This window comes from Carassius carassius, chromosome 2, assembly GCF_963082965.1.
Source record: "Carassius carassius chromosome 2, fCarCar2.1, whole genome shotgun sequence".
Taxonomy (NCBI): domain Eukaryota; kingdom Metazoa; phylum Chordata; class Actinopteri; order Cypriniformes; family Cyprinidae; genus Carassius; species Carassius carassius.
This window is the reverse complement of record NC_081756.1, coordinates 46,044,082-46,067,245: the sequence shown is the minus strand read 5'-3', so window position 1 is coordinate 46,067,245 and position 23,164 is coordinate 46,044,082. Positions and strand designations below refer to the sequence as shown.

The 23,164-nt window shown below is 37.5% G+C and overlaps 1 protein-coding gene across 1 annotated transcript in view; it reads left to right on the top strand.

Moving 5' to 3' along the window:
- LOC132095507 (inactive ubiquitin carboxyl-terminal hydrolase 53-like) overlaps positions 1 to 10,611 on the top strand; it is a 55,693-nt gene extending 45,082 nt beyond the window's left edge. Inside the window, exons 16-19 of the mRNA XM_059500575.1 lie at positions 156 to 223; positions 7,242 to 7,293; positions 8,343 to 8,992; positions 10,468 to 10,611. Coding sequence (XP_059356558.1) covers positions 156 to 223; positions 7,242 to 7,293; positions 8,343 to 8,992; positions 10,468 to 10,547 — 850 coding nt within the window. The 3' untranslated portion in view covers positions 10,548 to 10,611. The remainder of the gene's footprint in view (positions 1 to 155; positions 224 to 7,241; positions 7,294 to 8,342; positions 8,993 to 10,467) is intronic.
- Positions 10,612 to 23,164: the final 12,553 nt, after the last annotated feature.

The window sequence follows — 23,164 nt, the reverse complement described above, 5'->3', positions numbered from 1 at the left end:
GTGAACTTTAAGTGATGCAGTGAAAGACAAAAGTTGTAAGCATGTGCTTGTGTGCTTATCCTTCCACATCTATACGATTGACTGTGACCACCACACAAGCAAAGCACCACATTGCTAAAGAACACTATTGAGTTCAGTGCTGTGTGTATTTTTAGGGAGCCTAACTACCAAAGGAGGTGTGAGGATTCACAGGCCGAGATCCCGCCTTCGTCCATTATCTACAGTAAGTGTCCTCAAATGCTTCGGAGTTGTTGTTGTTTTCAGGTGACATCAGAAATGACCAAAACATTATTTACAGTATATAGCTTCCCAAACCTAGTGAGCTGCTTGTTGTCTATAGAGACAGCTGACTTCTAAGGCAGCATGCTAAGCCTTTTTAGTGTTATGTATATGCTATTTTAGGATTTATTAATATTTGTAATTTATTAATATTTATTTTAATATCAGATTATTAATATCAGGAATTTTGTTATGCGTTTTTGTCATTATCATGTTATGTTTTTATTTTACTTTTAATAATTGTAATACTTTGCCTAGTTATTTCAGTCAGCTGCCAATTTTCTTCTAAGTTTATGTTTGTCGATCAATTATTATAATCTATTTCAGCTTTATTTCAGTTTTGAGTAACAAACTGACAAGCACTGACCGGTTTTTGAATGTTGGCATGTTGTAAATTATGTTTGATGGTAGCATTAAACTAAAAGCACAATACAAGATTTAATTTATTGTGTTGTTGTGGATGGGGAAAGGGTTGCCAAGTGTGTATTTTGTCACCCTTTGACAGATCTCACCACAGAAGCTCAGGGTCAATTAAAGCCCCACACAGAGTGTTAAACAACAGATACCAGTCAGCTTAACACATCAGTAATGATAAGAGCCAGCGATTATATGATTCCTAACTCTACATTACTGTTTCTGAAGGAGACCAAATCAAAATGAGTCCCCAGGCCTCTCAACTCTACCCAAAACATCATGAGCTTTTAAAAACCACTGTTGTTATTATTAACTAAAGCTAGTACTAGTCAAAACCGTTATGATTTAGTTGGGGGAAAAATAAAGAAAATATAAATATTAGATTTAAAATACACTTCACTAACACTTAAATATAAAAATGTACGCTTAAAGCTAAGCTAAAGGAACTGAAATTTAATTAATGTTGTTATAATAAACTGAAAATATATAAATAAAACATTATTCAAAGTATTAATGAATACTGTAGAAGTGTATGAGTAAGTAATGTGGCAGTGCACGCCTCTCGCTCCAGATGAGCTGCTGAAGTGAAGGGTGCACACGGGGTGGTGTTTGGGACGAATCAGTTGTCCCGGTTAGTTGTCAGCGCTGGGAGCTGTTGTTGTCTGTGTGAGTGTGTTATGATGGTCGGATGGGGGTCTGTTAGCCCCAGCTCTAGGTGCTTTATGGGCTGAAGAAGTGAAGCAGAAAGGACAGCTCTGAGGGCTGTGTCCTCTCGCGTGCCTTAAAGGCTTTTTTCACTGCAGTGCGAGCTCTGAAGTGTTCGTCGCTGTGCGAATTAATGGCTCTGCGTCCTTTTGACATTAAATGAGGGGGAGGAGTTAGACAGGGAGTGATGCTGGGGGTTTTATGCATGTGTGTGCATGTGTGTGTGTATTTATTAATGAGTATGCATTAATTTCGTTATATATATATATATATATATATATATATATATATATATATATATATATATATATATATATATATATATATGTACAGTCGTGGCCAAAAGTTTTGTGAATTACATAAATATTGGAAATTGGAAAAGTTGCTGCTTAAGTTTTTATAATAGCAATTTGCAGATACTCCAGAATGTTATGAAGAGTGATCAGATGAATTGCATAGTCCTTCTTTGCCATGAAAATTAACTTAATCCCAAAAAAACCTTTCCACTGCATTTCATTGCTGTCATTAAAGGACCTGCTGAGATCATTTCAGTAATCGTCTTGTTAACTCAGGTGAGAATGTTGACGAGCACAAGACTGGAGATCATTATGTCAGGCTGATTGGGTTAGAATGGCAGACTTGACATGTTAAAAGGAGGGTGATGCTTGAAATCATTGTTCTTCCATTGTTAACCATGGTGACCTGCAAAGAAACGCGTGCAGCCATCATTGCGTTGCATAAAAATGGCTTCACAGGCAAGGATATTGTGGCTACTAAGATTGCACCTAAATCAACAATTTATAGGATCATCAAGAACTTCAAGGAAAGAGGTTCAATTCTTGTAAAGAAGGCTTCAGGGCGTCCAAGAAAGTCCAGAAAGCGCCAGGATCGTCTCCTAAAGAGGATTCAGCTGCGGGATCGGAGTGCCACCAGTGCAGAGCTTGCTCAGGAATGGCAGCAGGCAGGTGTGAGTGCATCTGCACGCACAGTGAGGCGAAGACTTTTGGAAGATGGCCTGGTGTCAAGAAGGGCAGCAAAGAAGCCCCTTCTCTCCAAAAAAAACATCAGGGACAGATTGATCTTCTGCAGAAAGTATAGTGAATGGACTGCTGAGGACAGGGGCAAAGTCATATTCTCTGATGAAGCCCCTTTCCGATTGTTTGGGGCATCTGGAAAAAGGCTTGTCCGGAGAAGAAAAGGTGAGCGCTACCATCAGTCCTGTGTCATGCCAACAGTAAAGCATCCTGACACCATTCATGTGTGGGGTTGCTTCTCATCCAAGGGAGTGGGCTCACTCACAATTCTGCCCAAATACACAGCCATGAATAAAGAATGGTACCAAAACACCCTCCAACAGCAACTTCTTCCAACAATCCAACAACAGTTTGGTGAAGAACAATGCATTTTCCAGCATGATGGAGAACCGTGCCATAAGGCAAAAGTGATAAATAAGTGGCTCGGGGACCAGAATGTTGAAATTTTGGGTCCATGGCCTGGAAACTCCCCAGATCTTAATCCCATTGAGAACTTGTGGTCAATCCTCAAGAGGCGGGTGGACAAACAAAAACCCACTAATTCTGACAAACTCCAAGAAGTGATTATGAAAGAATGGGTTGCTATCAGTCAGGATTTGGCCCAGAAGTTGATTGAGAGCATGCCCAGTCGAATTACAGAGGTCCTGAAAACACTGCAAATACTGACTCTTTGCATAAATGTCATGTAATTGTCGATAAAAGCCTTTGAAACGTATGAAGTGCTTGTAATTATATTTCAGTACATCACAGAAACAACTGAAACAAAGATCTAAAAGCAGTTTAAACACACATAACTTAGTTTTTAATTATACATCAATAGATATATTGTTCAAAACGTGTTTTTCAGACACTCTTTAGCTGTCAAACATACATAGATAATGGAATAAAATATTTGACAAGAAAATACGATATCTGTCTTTTTTTTCTTTAAAAAATTTACATTTAATTCAATGTGAGTGAAAATAGTTTCTTCACCAATTAGAGTGTGTGAACTTGAATAGAATGGACTTGCATCCTCTAAAAATCACCTTTAAACCAGCTGGATAATGTAATAAAAAAAGTTTTTGCAGATGGGATTTGTGGTGAATTTAAATCATTTAAATGCATACATTTTTAAGTGTGACTTTCATGTCGAGATAATTTTTTTGCCTCCTGTTCCTGTGTTTGTATTGCCAAGGAAGGAAATGACAAATCCCATGTTAACAACCCAGGCTTTAAGTAACCCGTGCAGATGAACGTTGCCCTTGTTTGATCAGAAGTGCACTGCGGAGGGCTGTTAGGCAGGATGTGTTTTCTCCTGCTCCTAAATGCCAGCTGTCTGTTTGTCTCTGCAGTGTGTTGTTCATTATCAGTGCTGTGCTCACAGTTTTCACTGCGCCGTGTGTCCCGTGCGATGCTTGTAAAGGTCAGAGCAGCAGGAGTTTCTGAAAGTTCAGCGTGTTGAACAGACGAACCCCTGACTGTTGATCTGCTGCCGTCTGCACTCGATGGCTCTTAACAGACTTGTTGTCTGCAATCTTGCAGCATTTGTGTTTCAGCATGTAGACAAACAAAACCAGTTTGAACATATTTCTTTCTACCTATTTACTCAATTGTAAATATTTGTAATTTTAATGTATTAACATGTCTTTTTTTTTATGTATATTTCCATTTTATTTACTTTTTATTTATTATTATTATTTTTATCACAAGTAAAAGTGCAATATATATATTAGTCTAAAAAGCTTACGTAGGTCTGCCTTTGAAATGCTGGTATTTTTTTCAGAAATTAATATCTAGTTTTGGAAATGGGCCTAATACTTAAAAATAAAGACCAGGATTGTATTTTATTTTTTTATATATATATATATATTATTTTACATATTTTGATGCTTGCACATTAAAAGCATGAAGAGATATTCTCTTAAGTTGCATTAAGAGAGATCCTGTTGCACTGTGGAAAATATTTATTCTTAGACATCGGTGACTATTTTCGTCAGGTCAACAGATCAAGTTCAGTCTTGTCTGATGTGATGCATATCTATGCACATGTATATCTGCATGAATTACTTGGCAAGTAATTGCCTGTGGAGTCATATTCCCTTTCAGAAGAGATGAATTTAGCCGTAATACATTAATGGGGCACTCCTTCTTGTCATCTCAAAGATAGCGTGTGAGCCAGCTGTGTCTTTAAGCTCATCTGATTGTCTTGCTGAATTGTTCTGGGCTTGATTGGTTCAGAGGAGTCTAGAGAGCAGGTGTGTGTGGCTCTCTGCTGAGCTGGCACTGATCTCATGTTAAAGTCTGATCTCTGTCTCCACTTCTGCACATGTGAGGGCCGTCGATGAGATCAGTTCTTCACCTGTGAGGATGTGACGTTTAGGGAACATGAATAATTGTGAATCAGGTAATGCTTTTAAATTATGATTAGGAGTCAGGCAGTGCTTTTGAAATAGAACCAGAAAAAATATATATAAAACTGAAAATAAAAGATTTTATTGCACCAGCTGGTGATGTTCTATTGTTTTTTTGTTTTGTTTTTATTTATCAAAATACATCAAGTGCATTTTTTGTTTGTGTTGTTATTGATAACTTGAATAAAGCTGTAAAAAAAAATTAAATAATCTTTTAACTTAAATTAAAATAGAAACTAGTTACTATTATGGTTTCTATTAATATTTGAAAATGTTTTAAGTTAGTTTTAGTAATTTAGTTGTGTGTATTTTTGTAATTTTCTGTCTAAATAGTTTTATTTTATAACATTTTATTTTAGTTTAGTTGGTTAAAATAAGAAATTTTGCATTGGCATCTTGCTTATTTGTTTGTTTATCCATTTATTTGTTTATTTTTAACTAACACCCATTTTATTTCAAGTAATGCTTTTTTAATGGTTTTAGTTTTAGGTTCAGTTTTGATAACTTTTCTGCAAATGATATGAAATAAAAGCTAATTCAACATATAATAAATACTATAATATATATTATATAAATCATACTAAAATAAAACTGCCACCTGTTGATGTTCTAATTTCTATTTTTCCAAACAGAATATTACTCCTAGGTTTTTATAAGGTGTTTTATTTGATGTCAAATCTAATCTGACTATTAGAGTGCTGTCCTTTATTAATAGTGTTTATTAAGGGTAAGAAACCCTCATACTTTGACTTAAGGATTTGAATAAACCTCTAACACTTAATAATCATCTCATACTGTTTGTGGACATGAACGATATCTCAAATCACGCTGCTTTTTTAAAAAAGAGACTATGTTAATGTTCTGCTTTGTGGAATTAAACAGAAATCTAGGGTCCAGAATATCATAGTAGTAGTGTTTTTTGTTTTGTTGGTGTTGTTGTTGTTTTTTTAATCAACATTGCAAGTCATGGCCATCAAATGGAGATTCTTCTCTTGGGGCTTAGCAGCTTAAAAACGACAGGCTTGAAAAACCAGAAATGGGGTCTAAAGTCCAATCCTCTCATAATTGCATTCATAACAGAAGGAGGGATAGGCAGTGTGTGTGTGGATACATCACACACACACACACACATACACACACACAGCTGGCTGAGTCTCAGGGGGCTTGACATCAGAGAAAAGATGAATCGACGATCCCATGATGCCAAGGAAATGTAGGACTAATTAAGGAGTTCAGTTTTCTTTTCTGTCGTATTCTGTTTATTATAAAGGTTGTTGTCCAGTTGTTGTTTGGTAGTGCTGTTAAAGTTGCAATTAAAGAATGGCTCACTGAACTTTTACAGCAAAACAAATCTGAAATGGTCATGAGTGACTTGTCCCATCTACTGAAATGAAGCGTTCATCTTTAGCGCTCTCTAGTGTTTTCATTACAGACCGCCATCAAATGATCTGATGAACATTTTTAACACATTTCCTTTATAAAGAGGATTTCGGAGCGGGAAATATAAAATTAAATGTACATCAATTAAATGTATATCTTTATTATTATTATGAATATTATTATTTTAGATGTTAATTTATATTTAGTGATATTTACTTGGCAATAATGAGAGAGAAGACATTCATTTTAATAAAGAGCAATAGCATTAAACATTTCTGTTTATGTACATCTGTGAGCAGTAGATAATGTTATCATTGTTTTTGTTGTTTGTTTTTATGCTAAAATTATTTGGTTAACACTTAGGAGTACACTAGCATTATAGTGGATTTTATGGATGGACTTATATAATCCACAAATAAATTTTTTGGATTTCCTTTAATAAGCAGGTATTTTGTCCCTGGAAAACCACACTAATAAAGGTTGATGTTGTGAGGTTTTTGCACAGCAGTGGTGTCTTCCCTGACAGTCTCCCTGTTATGGTGTGCACTTTTGCATGTGTGTGTGTTCCCAGCATGCATCTGTGCAGTCATACATCCATCCCACAGTCCACCTGACATCTCCTCAGATTTAAAGGTTTGGTCTCTACAGCAACACATTGAAAGCTGTGCTGTTTTCTCAGACTCACTGTCCACTTGGCTTTCACCCCTCGAGCTCATTATTACCAAGCCATCGGCAGCACAGAGAAGCTGGTTTGAGCCGGATGGCCAGCCTAGGCCTCTTCTCTCTGGACTTGTGTGCTTTAGACAGACCGAGAGCCGCCGGAGACCCCACTGAGAGCCCTGAGCCCTTACATAACACGTCTGCACTCACCCACGGTCACAGATTAGCCTCAGTCTGTGTCCAAAGATTCAGTCTTTCACAGTTTTTCAGTGCAGAAATATTTGAGATGTGCATTTGATTAATAAAACCTGTACATTAAAGAATGCATGCAACTGTTCATTCAAAAAATCAATATTGGTAATCATTTATTTTATAGGTGAACCGCAAAAGAAAGCAAACGATCGTTCCTTGAGTCCTGTTATTCCAAGGTACGTTTTCAGAAAATATGAATGCATGAGGCTCTGAATGTTTCCTGTGCAATGTATGTGTACATTACTTATGCGTGCAGAAATAATATTAATATGAATAAAACCCTGTGGGTACTGAAAATTGATTATACAACCAAAAACGGTTATAATTACATTTTTAAATGTCAAGTAATGTATGGCTCTGTGGATACACACACTTCATGCTGATACACACTTTTCATTCTGTAGCTCGGGTCATAAATACTTTGATAGTTTATTGTAGTCTCTTACAAAACAGAAGTACAATTTGGAATGTAAAATGGAAATAATCATAAAACATAGTGAACTGAATGTAATGTTTTCAGCCACAAAATTGCAATAAATTTAAAATGTATTATAGTTTACATTTATATTAAATGCAATTAGCTGGATTTCAGAGTGTTTTTCACTGTTTAAAATGCATCATTATATATATATATATATATATATATATATATATATATATATATATATATATATATATATATATATATAAAATTGATATGAATATACCCCAGCGACTTAAGACTGGTTTTGTGCTCCAGGGTCACATGCGGTTAAAATGTACCATCGAATGTATTGACAAGCATTTATGATGCATTTCTATTGAAACTTGTATGTCGTGTTTAAATATATTTGTAGTTACACATTTGTAATGGAGTTGCAGTTTTGTACATTTAAAATAAATTAAAATTAATTATTTAAAATAACACACTATATTTCACATCGTTTCATTTAATATATGTAAAAAAAACAAAAAACAAATATTAAATTACAAGATTTTGCAATGTACGTTAAAGTAAAACATCCAAAATGCACTTTAAGTATACTTAAGTGGCCTTTTATTTAATAATTGAATATCATTATATTGTCTGTAAGTAATGTATGTATATATTTTTTTTCTTGTAATATTTGAAGTACACTGTAAGTGCACATTCATTGCTCTTAAGTGCGCTTAAAAAAAAAAGAAAAAGGGTAATATGTTGCCAGTATGAGGTAGATAATCCAAGTCTGTGTGTTTCCTCCTGCAGAAGACAAGCTTTTCAACACAACTCTGCTAAGGAGAGGATGGAGAAGACTGAGGCAGAACGAGCTCGTGCCATAAACGGGAACCCCGTCTCTCCTCATTTCACCAAGACCAGCAGTTCAGAGTGGAACAGCACGGACGATCTCGCCGGGCCCTTGTCTGAGCTGGAGGATTCATCATCACCTCAGGTTCCCTTCAGGACTCTGTCTCACACCGCAGCTCCTCCAGTGCCTCCCAAACCTCACGGTCTGAGCTCAGAGACCCGGCGACGAGATCCCCGTCCACCCAGCCCTCAGCGGCTTCCTCGAAACGGCTCGGCTCTGTCCCAAACCGTCCTGCAGAAGTGGCTGGAGAACTCGGACACGAGCTCCAAGTCTGGCTCCTCGGATCCGGAGAGGAACGATCTGTCCACGAGTGAAGGTGAGGAGTTCTCCAAACCTGCGGCCGGCTCTTCTGTCATCCCCAGCACATACTTCTCCGTGGACAGCTGCATGACGGACACGTACCGTGCCAAGTACCATAAAAAGAGACCCGCTCTGCACGTTATGGCAGACTCTAGAGCCGGAGATCACACCTCGTCTGGTGAAAGTGATTACGGGGAAAGACCATCACCGGCTCCTTCAGAAACACACAGCAGAGCCCCAGCGCTGCCAGGTAACAGCAGATGCACAAATATATACATGTATGTGTATGCTTACACTTAAGAACAGGGAACACAACACATATTCAATTTTAAGAGTTTTATTTACACTATTAAAACTTTAAAATTGCTGCTTATTAATAGTTAGTAAGGTAGTTGTTAAGTTTAGTCGAGGAGTCAGATTAAAGGATCTAATTATTTATATTTTTATAAATATAAATTTTGTGCGCATATTGTTTTATTGTTTATACTATTTGTTTAATAATTACATGATACATGGACAATTATATAGGTTTATATTAATTCTAATTACACAACATTTATAATAAATAATACATATTTATTATAAAAATTAAAAGTAAAATTGATTAGACAGTGTGTGTGTGTGTGTGTGCATTAATTAAAATCAGACAGAAAAAAATAATTTATTTTATTTATTATAAGAACTGTACATTTACAAAACTAATATTTAGTTTTTCTGTGCTTTTAAACATTCTAATATAAATTTTATTATGCGTGTATTGTGTATTGTTTTATTGTTTATATTATACTTTACTATTTTAATAATTAGTTGATAAATAGATAATTATATAGTTTAAAATAATACTAAATGTATAATAAATATTTATTTTTAAAAAGTGTTGAATTAATTAGACATTATATATATATATATATATATATGCACACACAAATAAATCTAAACACACATATGCATATATTATTTGTGTGTTTGTGCATTTATATATTTAGATTTTTTTTTGTCCTAAACGGTCATATGTTACATTATTGACCAAAGTTGGGAATATTGTGATGTACATTTTTCTTGTACTGCTGTAACGAAGAGGCTGAGGCAGAATGTGAATCCATTTGCAGGAGTTTATTAAAGGAAGATCGTACAATCAGAGTCGTGTTACCAGGCAATGTGTCAATACCGTAAGGGCAGTCCGATCTTTCAACATACACAGGGGTTATCCAGTAGATAGAGACGAGTAGGCAGGCGAACAGGTCAAACACAAACATCAGTCCAATCAAGCAATATATCCAAAGGGGCAATCCAAGAGACGTGAACGAGATAACAGGCAGAATCGTGATCAAACAGGCAGTCAGAATACTCACAAGGAAAACGCTCGGTAAGGCAGGTTAACTGGCAATACTTTGCAGTGAAGTGACATGCTAGCACATGTTAAATAGTCCCAAACAGGAAATGACTGTTGAAGCAGAGGGAGTGGTGAACGGTCAATACTGCGGTGAGGGCTCCCTCTGCTGGCGTGGCGTTACAACTGCCTACTATGTTGCTATTTATCTTCATTTATTATTATTATTATTTTATTTTTTTTAATCATTGGTCATTTCTAGGATTACTACTATTATTATTTATTTATTCAGATTAATAAGATTTTATTATAATAAAGTCATTTTCCTAATTTCAGTAGTCTGATAATACAGTTCTAATGTTAAGTTAACGTTCGTTTATATGTTTGTTTTTCAGTTCGTGCCTCCAGTAATAAACCCACTGCTAGATGGAACGCAGTTTCAGCGAAAGGACTGGATGAACACGGCTTCCTCTGACAGTGGACCTCGTCCCAAACAATCAAAGCTCAGTGGCTTTCACTAACACTGTGTTGTGTTGTGTAGTGTGCATTCAAACACAGCGTGTGTGGCCCTATCAGACATTACATTTGCACATTTTCAAGCCAAAAGAGAACAATATCACGTACTGTAACTTTAAATGAATATGTTCCAAAACTCTGTAGGCTTAAGGATATTTGATGTACGACTAACAAAACTAACAAATCTGAAAGAATAAGATTGATTGTCCAATGACAGTTTGACTTGTTAGTTGGGTTTCTGTTCACTGCTTCAAGATATTCTTCATGTTTTGATTGTTTCTGGAGGGAGGATCTGCTAAAAGATGTGATTGTATTTTCAGAAGGTGAAGCTGCTAAATGTGCTCGAAAAGCAAAATTAAGCTTAATGTTTGGTGACCTTCTTTGTTGTTTTAGGTGTATAATATATCTCGTGTTATTATTTAGTCCCTGATCTATAATTAAAAAGGGCCACTTTACACGTTTTAAACCTTTTGATCATGTTTTTCAACCAATGTGCACAGAAATGATGGAGAAGACACTGGAGATTGTTTGGTTATTTGTATGTAAAAAGAGGAATTTGACTTTATTTGGGCACATCTAAATATGCTTGTTTTCTTTTCATATTCGGAACAATGTTTTTATTTGTATGATAATGTTTTATGTTGCTTGAAAGAATACTGAACAGTGCCTTATTTTGTATGTAAAGATGGGATAAAGGTGATTTAATTCGTAAAATGTTAACTTTTTCAATGCTTTTATAAGATTTGTAGCTCATTTTGGTTAAAAACTTTTAATAAACTGATTTAAGCATAACGTGGTTGCATAATTGGTGAAGATTGACACTCAGTGAGATTTTAATGTCTTAAAAATAGTAAAAAATAACAATAATTAGAAAATACAAAGTTTTCTATATGAATATATTTTAAAATGTCATGCATTCCTGTGATTTATTGCATTACTCCAGTCTTCACCGTTATGATCATTCAGACCGGTTATTACACTGAGAGAGCGACGAGTTCATGTTTAACCCCTTAGAGCCTATTGACCCACACTTTAGGGTCCAGTTCTTACTATAAACTATGACGTTTTCCTTCAAAAAAAAAAACTCCTATTTGGCTGCTTATTAATAGTTTGTAGAGTAGTTGTTAAGTGTAGGTATTGGTTAGGATTAAGGGATCTAAAATATAGTCATGCATAATAATACAAGTACTAACAATCAGCCAGTGTTAGTAATATATATGCATGCTAATTAGTAACTAGTTAGTAGTGAGAACTGGTCCCTAAAGTGTTACTTCCTAAAATATCATAATTGACACTCAAAGGCCTCTAAATAATCAACATGATCATAAATCTGCTACATGCCTTTTGTCATCTGACTGGTAGTTTACTATTTTTAGCAACTTTATAAAACTCAGCATTTTTATAATTACACTTTAAAGTAAACATAAAAAGAATATATATTTTAGTAATATTTCGAGATGAACACCCACTGGACTGAACAACTTAGGTTTAGTTGACTGTCCATAAAACATAAAAAAAATGCTCCGTCCATCATGCTCTTGAGGAGATTTATTCATTGTATTGCGTTGCATTATATGTTTTGAAACTACAAGGCTTTGATCATAAAACTAAGCATTAAAATACATTCACATACGTAGTGACATACAGTATGATATTTATATGCATTTTATGTAAGTAGTCCGCTATACTGTTATAATTACAATAATCCAATTTTTACTTTACGGTCATGGGCCTCCATAATCTCTAAGACCACAGTACTGTATGTGAGCCATAAAAGCACATATTCAAACTTATTTTTTACATATATATTGACGATAGAGAGTTACCACTATAATTACACTGACTGCATAAAATTCAGAAAGAAAGAAGAAGAAAAAAACAGTTACCAATCCCAAAGGGTCTCCTGTAACTGAAGTCCCACAGCCAGTCCATGTCTCCTTTTGACAAAACACTGACCAGGTGTCCATTGTAGCTTGAGGGAACAAGTATTTAGAATGTTGTAGTCACCGTTACTCATAACAGCGTTGATGTTGTGTCTCACCTCTCATGAAATGTTGAAACTGAAGGCCCAGTCTAATATTAAGTACTGTAACATTACTGCCTTCATTAGAGCGTGTCCAGGGCCCCCAGGAGCCCCAGGAGTCGAGCCATCACTCTGATACAGAAAGCCAGTGAGCTCTGGAGTGCAGGGCTTGGGAGAAACGCAACCAAATATGCAGGTTTATTTGCGAAATATTTATTGTAAACTGATCTGACACGCACTCTCACCCAAGTCACAAGACGCGGTAATGCTCTGGTGTTTGTGTGTGGGGCGGTTTGTCCTGTCGAGAGGAGAGCACTTCTGCCCCCTGCTGATCACCTGAGTCTTCTGTCAGTCCTGGACTCAGCGGTGACCTCCTCGACCGACATCATACTGTCAGTGATTAGTAATATTAATTATATAAATAAAGTGAATTAAGATCAAAAATGGTTGTTGAACATAACATAGATATATGTAACGTTAGTCCCATCTGCTCAAATGCCATGATTTTATTCAACTTGCTTTGTAAATGACATCAGATCTGTGGCGAATGGTTTCAGAAGGCTGAACCTGTGGATGATCAGGTTATCTTGAGTGAGTAAACAAAAAAAGTAGTAAATAAAGCTGTACAAAATAATAATAAAAAGTATAAATGTAATATTTATATAATAAATATATTATTAGTAGGCAAATACAAATATAAACAAAAAAATAAAATAAACTAAAACGGACGTAAAAGTATTCTAAATTGTATTTGTTATGTGAAATATAAATATAATACAAATATTTAATTTGTTTTTTCTAATATAACACTGATGTGTGTGTGTGTGTGTGTGTGTGTGTGTGATTTTTGAACTATAGATTTTTTGTTAACTGAAATAAAGCTGAAATTAAATAAAATATAAATATAACATTAATTATTAAATATAACGATAAAGACACTTTAAAAAGGTGAAAATTAGATTAAATCAATATATCTAACTGAAATAACATACGTTTTCTAAAATTGCTAATACACACATATATACATATATATATATATATATATATATATATATATATATATGTGTGTGTGTGTAACCCTTTTCGTCTGTGTGCTCCCCCAAATGGCTCTGCGTTGTGTTTGGGTGATGATTGAATGAGGAGGACACAAAGATCGTTGTCGTCACAGCGGTGAAGCTTATTTATTGGGCTCTTTATCTGCATCAGCCACTTTTCACAAGGAAAATTGAACTGTTAGTTACTAATATCAAAACTAAAAATGCATATAAAATCATAAAACAAGACAATATAGTTTTAGCTGTCTTTATATTAAACTTTAAATCAGGGGGGTTCTCAAAGACTGGAAAAATAACTTTCCACATATGACAAGTGATGTTGAATACCACATGCATCCCAAATACAAAGAATAAAACTCAAAATACTCAGATAAACGTTAAACACAATACAATATAAAGAAAAATATACCCCACCACATGGAAGGTACAACCCATGAAATAATATCAGAAATACAAAACCATCTTTTACAAATAAGTGCACATATATGATAGTTAACATCTTTAACAGCAATATATATCTTCAAATAACATGGATGGCCAATATAATTAAAGAAATATAATGGATGTAACAGAAAACAGTGAAAATCATCCTTACCTTTTCACAAGGAAAATTGAACTGAATTAAACAACAGCTCCACCCATGTGAAGAAGGGCTCACTTACACAATGAAATACTCATAAAACACAGCTCCCCCTTAAGGCTGGGAGAAACATATTACATCTTGCCTACATATATACAGTCGTGGCCAAAAGTTTTGAGAATTACATAAATATTGGAAATTGGAAAAGTTGCTGCTGAAGTTTTTATAATAGCAATTTGCATATACTCCAGAATGTTATGAAGAGTGATCAGATGAATTGCATAGTCCTTCTTTGCCATGAAAATTAACTTAATCCCAAAAAAACCTTTCCACTGCATTTCATTGCTGTCATTAAAGGACCTGCTGAGATCATTTCAGTAATCGTCTTGTTAACTCAGGTGAGAATGTTGACGAGCACAAGGCTGGAGATCATTATGTCAGGCTGATTGGGTTAGAATGGCAGACTTGACATGTTAAAAGGAGGGTGATGCTTGAAATCATTGTTCTTCCATTGTTAACCATGGTGACCTGCAAAGAAACGTGTGCAGCCATCATTGCGTTGCATAAAAATGGCTTCACAGGCAAGGATATTGTGGCTACTAAGATTGCACCGAAATCAAAAATGTATAGGATCATCAAGAACTTCAAGGAAAGAGGTTCAATTCTTGTAAAGAAGGCTTCAGGGCGTCCAAGAGAGTCCAGCAAGTGCCAGGATCGTCTCCTAAAGAGGATTCAGCTGCGGGATCGGAGTGCCACCAGTGCAGAGCTTGCTCAGGAATGGCAGCAGGCAGGTGTGAGTGCATTTGCACGCACAGTGAGGACAAGACTTTTGGAAGATGGCCTGGTGTCAAGAAGGGCAGCAAAGAAGCCACTTCTCTCCAAAAAAAAACATCAGGGACAGATTGATCTTCTGCAGAAAGTATAGTGAATGGACTGCTGAGGACTGGGGCAAAGGCATATTCTCCGATGAAGCCCCTTTCCGATTGTTTGGGGCATCTGGAAAAAGGCTTGTCCGGAGAAGAAAAGGTGAGCGCTACCATCAGTCCTGTGTCATGCCAACAGTAAAGCATCCTGACACCATTCATGTGTGGGGTTGCTTCTCATCCAAGGGAGTGGGCTCACTCACAATTCTGCCCAAATACACAGCCATGAATAAAGAATGGTACCAAAACACCCTCCAACAGCAACACCACCACCTCCAACACCTGTGGCACACACACACACACACACACACACACAATCACAGCAGTGCACAACATACTGTATCATAGTTATATATCCTCATATCATCCAACCCTAAAACTTCCTTCGCAGTAAATCACTAAAGCATAGTGATTTACTTTCAGTAAAGCTTTATTGTGAATTCTTTTTTACTTGACTTGATATATGTTGAATATGCATTTAAAAAATTTCAACAGGTACAACAAAAAGTGATTGTAACTAACTTGCAGTGATGTGAAGAAGACAGGCTCTGTTTGCGCTCTTCCGTCCAGCAGGAAGCCTCTCTCGGTGCTATCGGAGGCTATGAATCTGAAGCGATCAATCTGAGAAGTTCCTCCAGACCGGTGTAATGCACTAGTGTGGGCAGAACCTTATCAGTCATCTCCACTACGATCCCCAGGGTCCCGTTGTGTGCTGATATGCCATTGCCAACCACAAACCTATGGATTATGTAGACATATGGACGTTATGTGTAAAGAAAAAAAAATACAAATCAAAAACCCTAATGTGAGTACAATCACACCTACACAAGGATTCAATAAATTAGGTGAAAAAGTAAAAAATCTAAAACTATAAAATAGCTGAGCAAAGGCTTGAAGTAATCTCACACCTTGGTCATAATTCACCCCTAAATAAATAGAGGAAAAAAGAGGAAAGAGCAAGAACGCTTCGGTTACTTATGTAGCCTCGGTTCACTGAGATAAGGGAACCAGCGTTATGTATGGGAAAACTCCTTTTTTCTTTCTGCTGATGCCTGATTTGTTCACGTTTGTGTAGCTACACAAACTAATGGCGCTTCATCCCGCCAAAAGGGCTGGGCCGACTGATATATAAGTCCATAGCGAAATTCATCAGATCATTCAACTGAAGCAATGAACATCGATTCATGCAGCTTGTAGTGCGGCAAGTGACATAACGCACGTCACTTATCTCAGGGAACCAAGGTTACGTTAAGTAACCGAAGCGTTCCCTTTCAAACGTTCACTCTCATTATGTATGGGAACGAATCCAATCATGCCACACAATCACTGCAAGCCCAGTGTTAGAGCACTAATAAGGGCCTTAAGGGACTTAGGCATTATCTCGCCCCAAGCTTAGCTGAGGGAGAAACAACTACCCACATGGGAGGTCTAAACAGATAAAATCCATGCCTGCAGAGCGGGGATGTCTAAGTTATAGAATCTGGCAAAAGTGAATGGTGATGACCAGCCGGCCGCACACAGATCTCACTGATAGATATGCTGCTGGACCACGCCCATGACGAGGTTATTCCCCTTGTGGAGTGGGCTCTCACCCCAATAGGGCATTCCAGTCTTTCTGATGCATAAGCCAGAGCTATTGCATAAACAATCCATCGAGACAGTATTTGTTTAGTAACTGACAGAACCTTCTGGCGGCCTCCAAAGCAAACAGTTGTTCAGACTGCCTAAACAGTTTAGAACGTTCCTCATAGGCTTTCAGAGCCCTAACAGGGCAGAGAGCATTCGGTCCCTGCTCGCCATCTGCATCGGGGAGTGGCAATAGGGATATTATTTGCACTCTAAAGGGAGTAAAGAGCACTTTAGGAACATAACCGTGTCTCTGTTTCAAAATGACCTTCCAGTCATTGAGCCCAAACTCAAGACACGAGTTCCTGACTGACAGCGCTTGTAAGCTTAACCGACGCCAAGGCAAGGAGAAGGGCTGTTTTAAGCGATAAGGGCTGCAAGTCAGCCAAACTGAGTGGCTCAATTGGGAGCCTTTTCAGGGCCCCTAGTACCATGGATAAGTCCCAACATGGCACAGTCTGAGGGCGAGGAGGATTAAGTCTCCTTGTGCCCTTCAGAAATTTAATGACCAAGTCATTTCTGCCTATTGAATGGCCGGCCTCAAGAGAATGATTTGTCGTGATGGCTGTAACATATGAGTGTAGATGAGGCGAGCCCCTTATCCAGCAGCTTTTGCAGAAAAGTCAACACGCAGGTCACGTCACATGAGGACGGGTCCACTTGCCGTGCAGAGCACCAATTGAGGAATACTGACCATTTTTGGCCAAAGAGCCGTCTCATGGACAGTGCCCTTGCCTCAAGAATGGAGTTGCTTACTCTTGCTGGGAGCCTGTCAGACTCCTGTCGAGGCACCAGACATGTAGTCTCCACAACTCTGGTCAGGGATGCCAAATCATGCCTTTCGCCTGCGAGAGAAGGTCCTTCCTCAACGGGATGGGCCACGGATCCATCGTCACCAGCTGCATCAGCTCTGGAAACAAAGCTTGGTTCCACCAGAGTGGAGCTACTAAGAGGAGGGAGCATTTGGTTTCCTTGACTCGCCTGATGATCTGGGGTATCAGGGCGATAGGAGGAAATGCAAACAGGCGGGCATCTCACTGTATCGAGAAAAATGTTGGGCAATGAGAGTTGTCTTCCAAGATGAAGAGGTCGACCTCTGCCTTCCCAAAGACTGGCCAAATTCGCTGTACCATCTGAGGGTGCAGTGCCCAATAGCATGGGGCTACCTTGCCTCTGAACAGCATGTCCGCTCCCAGGTTCATCTTGCCTGGCACATGAACCGCCCTTAGTGAGGGGAGTTATTTCTGTGCCCAGAGAAGTCTTTCTTTGGGACAAGGAAATAGCGGCTGAAAAAGCCTGACTCACTGTTCACTGGGGGCACTATTTCCACAGCACCTTTTGCAAACAGTTCTTGCAGCCCCTGCCGGAGAACAATAACTCTGTTGTCCGGGACAGAAGTATGAACAACGCCTCTGAAGCGGGGAGGTCTGCGAGCAAACTGCAGCAAGTAACCTCGTCGAATTGCTTCCAAAACCCATCTCGAGATTCCCGGAATGGCTGCTCAGGCCGTATAACGGGAGGCAAGAGATTTTATTTTCTCAAACGAGAGTTCACCTTGAAAAAGCGGTGAGTCTTCGTTGGTATAAGTGATTGAAAGAGGATGAGGAATTTTGCTTTGCCCACAATGTACTGTAACATACAACCCTAATTAACATAAATGACAAGAAAAAATTAAGAAGGAACAATTATTTCAAAGAAAAAACATCAAATTAAAACAAAATATGAAATTCGACGCCAAGAATTCTGGGAAATTTTACCCTTAGAGCTTAGCTTTAACCATTTAACAGGTTTGTACTGTAGCATTTTCACATTCTTTTACCGTTAAAATCACAGACATTTTTTACAGTATATATTACTTCTGTAATAAGTACTCTTTTTAAAAGTATGCTAAAGTGGGCTTCATTACCTCATAGTTTCTGTGCTGTGTGTGGCTGGAGTTTGGAGATCCGTCCAGGTGAAGGAGGTGATGGGTTTGGTGTGGTCAGACTGTCAGGGTTTTGCACTGTCATTTTGTTTTATGTTTGTTTCTTGTGTCTAGTGTCATCACATGGCCTTGTTAGTTATTTTCTCGGCCGTGTGTTCCTTTAGCCCCTCCTCCTTGTTTCCTCTTTACCACACCCTCTGGTTACCCTAGTTGGTCTAATTGTGCTCACCTGTCCCTCATGTATTTTCCTCCCTATTTATAGTGCACCTTACCCTTTTGTGTTTGCTGGTCCGTTGTCATTCTCACTCCCTCTGTCTGTGGATGTGGCTGAATATGTGTCCGTGTCTCCCTGTCATCATTCTCTTAAGTTGGTTAAATTTGTAATTTCTTATTTTGTTACTTTACTTTTATTAGTTCATCGGTTTATATTCTTTGTTTTGGATTTAACTAGTGTTTTGTGGAGCTTTGTCCTTTCTAGTCTTGTGTTCGAGTTCCTGACCTGTCCCCATGTGTCCTGCCCTGGTTCTACCAGCCTGGCATCTGGTCTGTCTCCAAAGTCAGTGGTCAACAAGTTTCTGAGCTCTGCTCTATGGTGTCTTGTGTGGCCTTCTCTATCAGCCTGGTCTTACTGCCCCCTCTGTTGCCAAAGTATTCTGCCAGTTGTTTCCTGAAGCCTTCCCAGTGGCCTTCCCTAGCTGTTCTGTTTATTGTGGTATCTGTTGTGCACTTCACTACCTCTTGTATCAGTCTGTCTTGTCAATAAAACCTTGTTATCTCACTGCAATTGGGTCCTCCTTCCCAGATCCCTGAGACAGACAGGTGAGTGATGCCCTCACTAGGGGCTTTAGTGATGCTGAACACCAGCTGCTGCTTGGGGGTGTCATCATTCGCCGCATCCAGCGTTGCCATGGAGAAAGGAGTCAGGATGAACTGATCCACCTCTAAGATGAATATGGACATTAGAGCAGGCTTGGGCGGCTGATTGGGCATTGCGTCCTTAATGGTTACCGAGATCCAGGCCTGCTCTGACTGAACGGGAGTCAGACAAACTGTTGTAAAAATCATAGTTTAAAAACTCAGTAATAAGAACAGGCCTTAATTTGATAATGAGCACCTAGATGATGCTCCTGCTGCGGGTGTCCGTGAGGTCCAGTCTAATGGCGATGTAGTCTATGTCTGGAGACGGAGGGTCGATGTGGTGGTAATGGATGCCCTTCGTGAGGATATCATTGCATGGTACTTTGGTGATCTTGAGCAGTTTAAGAACCTTTAGACAGTCGTCACTCTTACAATGAGCTCTGGTTTTATTATTTGCAAGGGGACAGAGAAAATGATGCCTTGATATTAAATTACAAAGAATGTTTTAATATACATTAAATTACATTTTTCTCCAGATATTATAATGCTTTGAAGTATTTCCATATATTCTGAAACATAAAATGCAATGAATGAATGAGTTGGTTAAATGTAATACTATCAGCTATTCTGCAAAATTTTAACAAGCTAAATTCTATAATTATCCCTCCAATCAAAAATACACATTATTGCAGCACAAGTCTCAGTTCTCATTTCGCCTATATATAATTTCATTTTGGGGGAAAAACTGTTGGCTATTGTTATTGTTGGCTAAAATAACTGAACTATTAAAATAGTTTTTGTGAACTGAAATAAAGCTTATCAAATTGAAATATTAAAAAAAAAATTTAAAAAAATTTTCAAATATAAATCTAAAAATAAATTTTTTAATAAAATGTAAAAATAAAATATTAGATGAAAACCCTAATAACTTTAAAATAAAATAAATATATACATTTTAAAAGAAAAAAAAAATATATATATATATGTATATATATATATATATATATATATATATATATATATATATATATATATATATATATATAGGTCCTTCTCAAAAAATTAGCATATTGTGATAAAGTTCATTATTTTCCATAATGTAATGATAAAAATTAAACTTTCATATATTTTAGATTAATTGCACACCAACTGAAATATTTTAGGTCTTTTATTGTTTTAATACTGATGATTTTTGCATACAGCTCATGAAAACCCATGAAAGGTTTCACCTTTAGACCTTTTTAAGGTTTTATTTATTTATAAAATAATAACACCACAGATCCTCAAGAAACAGTAACAAAAACACAGTGACAGAAATGTCAGAAATAGCGCATGGATCTGTCACATGATTAAGGAATGATTTGAACCCAAAGACTTGTCAGACAAGAGGTAAGTTAATCACAGACTAAAGACCCAGGTAAAGAATTAATGAATCTTTTCTGTATCTTTATAGCATTTTAGTTTTGTATTGTTTGTAGTGTGATCAACGTTTGCGTAAGTACTAGTTGTGTTGGGCAAGTAACACGAAATGACTCATTCATTTCAAGTTTCATTCATTTTGCTGAAAGCGACTCAAAAGTCCGAGTCGGTATAATGATCCGAACTTCCCATCAGTGTCTCGACCAGGCGGGAAGGAAGTCGACCGGAAGTTGAAGTCGGCCGCGTGCCGCCATCTTGTAGCAGAACTTCACTTGCGTTAGCATCCCATTGACTCTCATTCATTTTGGCGTCACTTTGACAGCGAATAACTTAACATCTGAGGCGTTTAAAGACTCCATTTGTCCATTATTTATTTCTAAAGGTACACGACAATGTATAAAGGGCTCCATTACCTTCTATGTTACATTATGGCCCCGTAGAAACAGTTTTTGTAAAAATAGGCTAACGATTGCATCACAACCACTCGACTCTCTGTCGCACAGTAGAGAAATTACCGTACAGACAGGAGGAGAAGCTCGCAGGCAATCGGGGAGACGTCAAGAGAGAAGCCCATTTTAAAATACTATACAAAATAATTAATCAGAATACTTACTCCTGCTCACTCACGCCAAAGAACTCCCCGCTCAAGCTCGCCGTCTCTGCAAGATTAACGATGGCTGTTTGCACGCACAGCTACTAGAAGATTTACATCTGTCGGGTTGCTGACGTCATCAAGCTTAGTTTGAGTCTGCGCGTCAGAAACAGAAGTGCTAAGAATCGCTAAAAATGGGCTTCACTTGTCTTAATTGAGTTCCAATGGGGTCGCTGTGTCCATTTCTTTTACTGTCTATGGTCTCGACTTACCACACTTGATAAAGTACAAGTCCAAGATCGCGACGAGCGTTGTTTCTCTGACGACGCTGCACCTCTTTGAATCGCGAACTTCAGTAGAGTCTATAGACTGACTGGCCATAAAATGAACCAATCACAAGACATCTTATAGGGGGGACACCTGGGGTGGCCAATCGAATTTCAGGGGGGGCCGGTGCCACCACGTAGACCCGCCCCTGCAAATGGTCCTCAGTTTGAAGCTAAAACATCATCATCACCTCTCTCTGACATGTTTGTTGAGTGATGAGGCACAACTCCTTCCAAGCCCAGTTCCACTGAAGTGAGAGTTAACTTAACAATAACTTAACCTAAACAATCTCTAGGACCATGAATGACAAGTTTGGAGATTGAAACTGTCCTTTTTTTCATATATTTGGCACTCCAATTCTACAAATCACCTCGAAGCAAAACAATGAAATATCCAGCAGACTTGTGCAGTACATTTCTGTGAATCTGAGCTTATTGTTTCACATTTTTCTAGCGTCAAAACATCTGGAATTCGTCCGTCATTGTTTACTCATTACCATGTTTTCTTCTAAAGGCCTCTCCTCTTTTCTTTCAGCTGTCTTTCTCCATTGGAAACTCCAATTCTCTAAGATTCCAAAGCCCTGGGTTAAACAAAGTCAAAACCAGGCCACGGAGTCTTAAAAAGCAAGATGTAATCAGTCTGTTTTTTTTTTTTTGGAATGGCATGAAATTTCATAGAGGAAAAAGAGAAAACACAAGCAGCTCTTTAAAATGTCTCATTAAAATATCTGTTCTTGTTGAACAAATTATGCTGCAAGGGGTTACAAACCCTTTTTAGAGCATTTTGCCACCATAAACCCACAGAATATTTTTTTTGCACTACTGTGGAGAAGCACAAAGTTCAGGACAACCTTGAGCACAATGAGGCCTGGTCGCCCTCCTCGTGACTGAGCTGCATGTAATGGTTTTGAAGGTACTTCAAATGTTAAAAGTATACATATATTTAAAAACTCTACTTGCAGATAATAGAATATTGATGTTTGAAATAAAAGATAGACATAATTTCATGACTTACATGTTTCTTAATTTTACAAAGAGCACTTTGCAATAATTTCAAATTAAAAGTTTTACTTTTAAACGGAGAGTCCAATTATTTCTGGTAAATCACATGATTCTTATCGGTCCTCAAATGTAGACTGGAAATTTCCGATTATTTCCAGATGGTACTTTCCTTCGAAAGTCTGATTCATTCTAATGTGTCATGCTGTTGGTTCATTTAAAAACGATTCACCTAATGTCCCTTTAGGCCT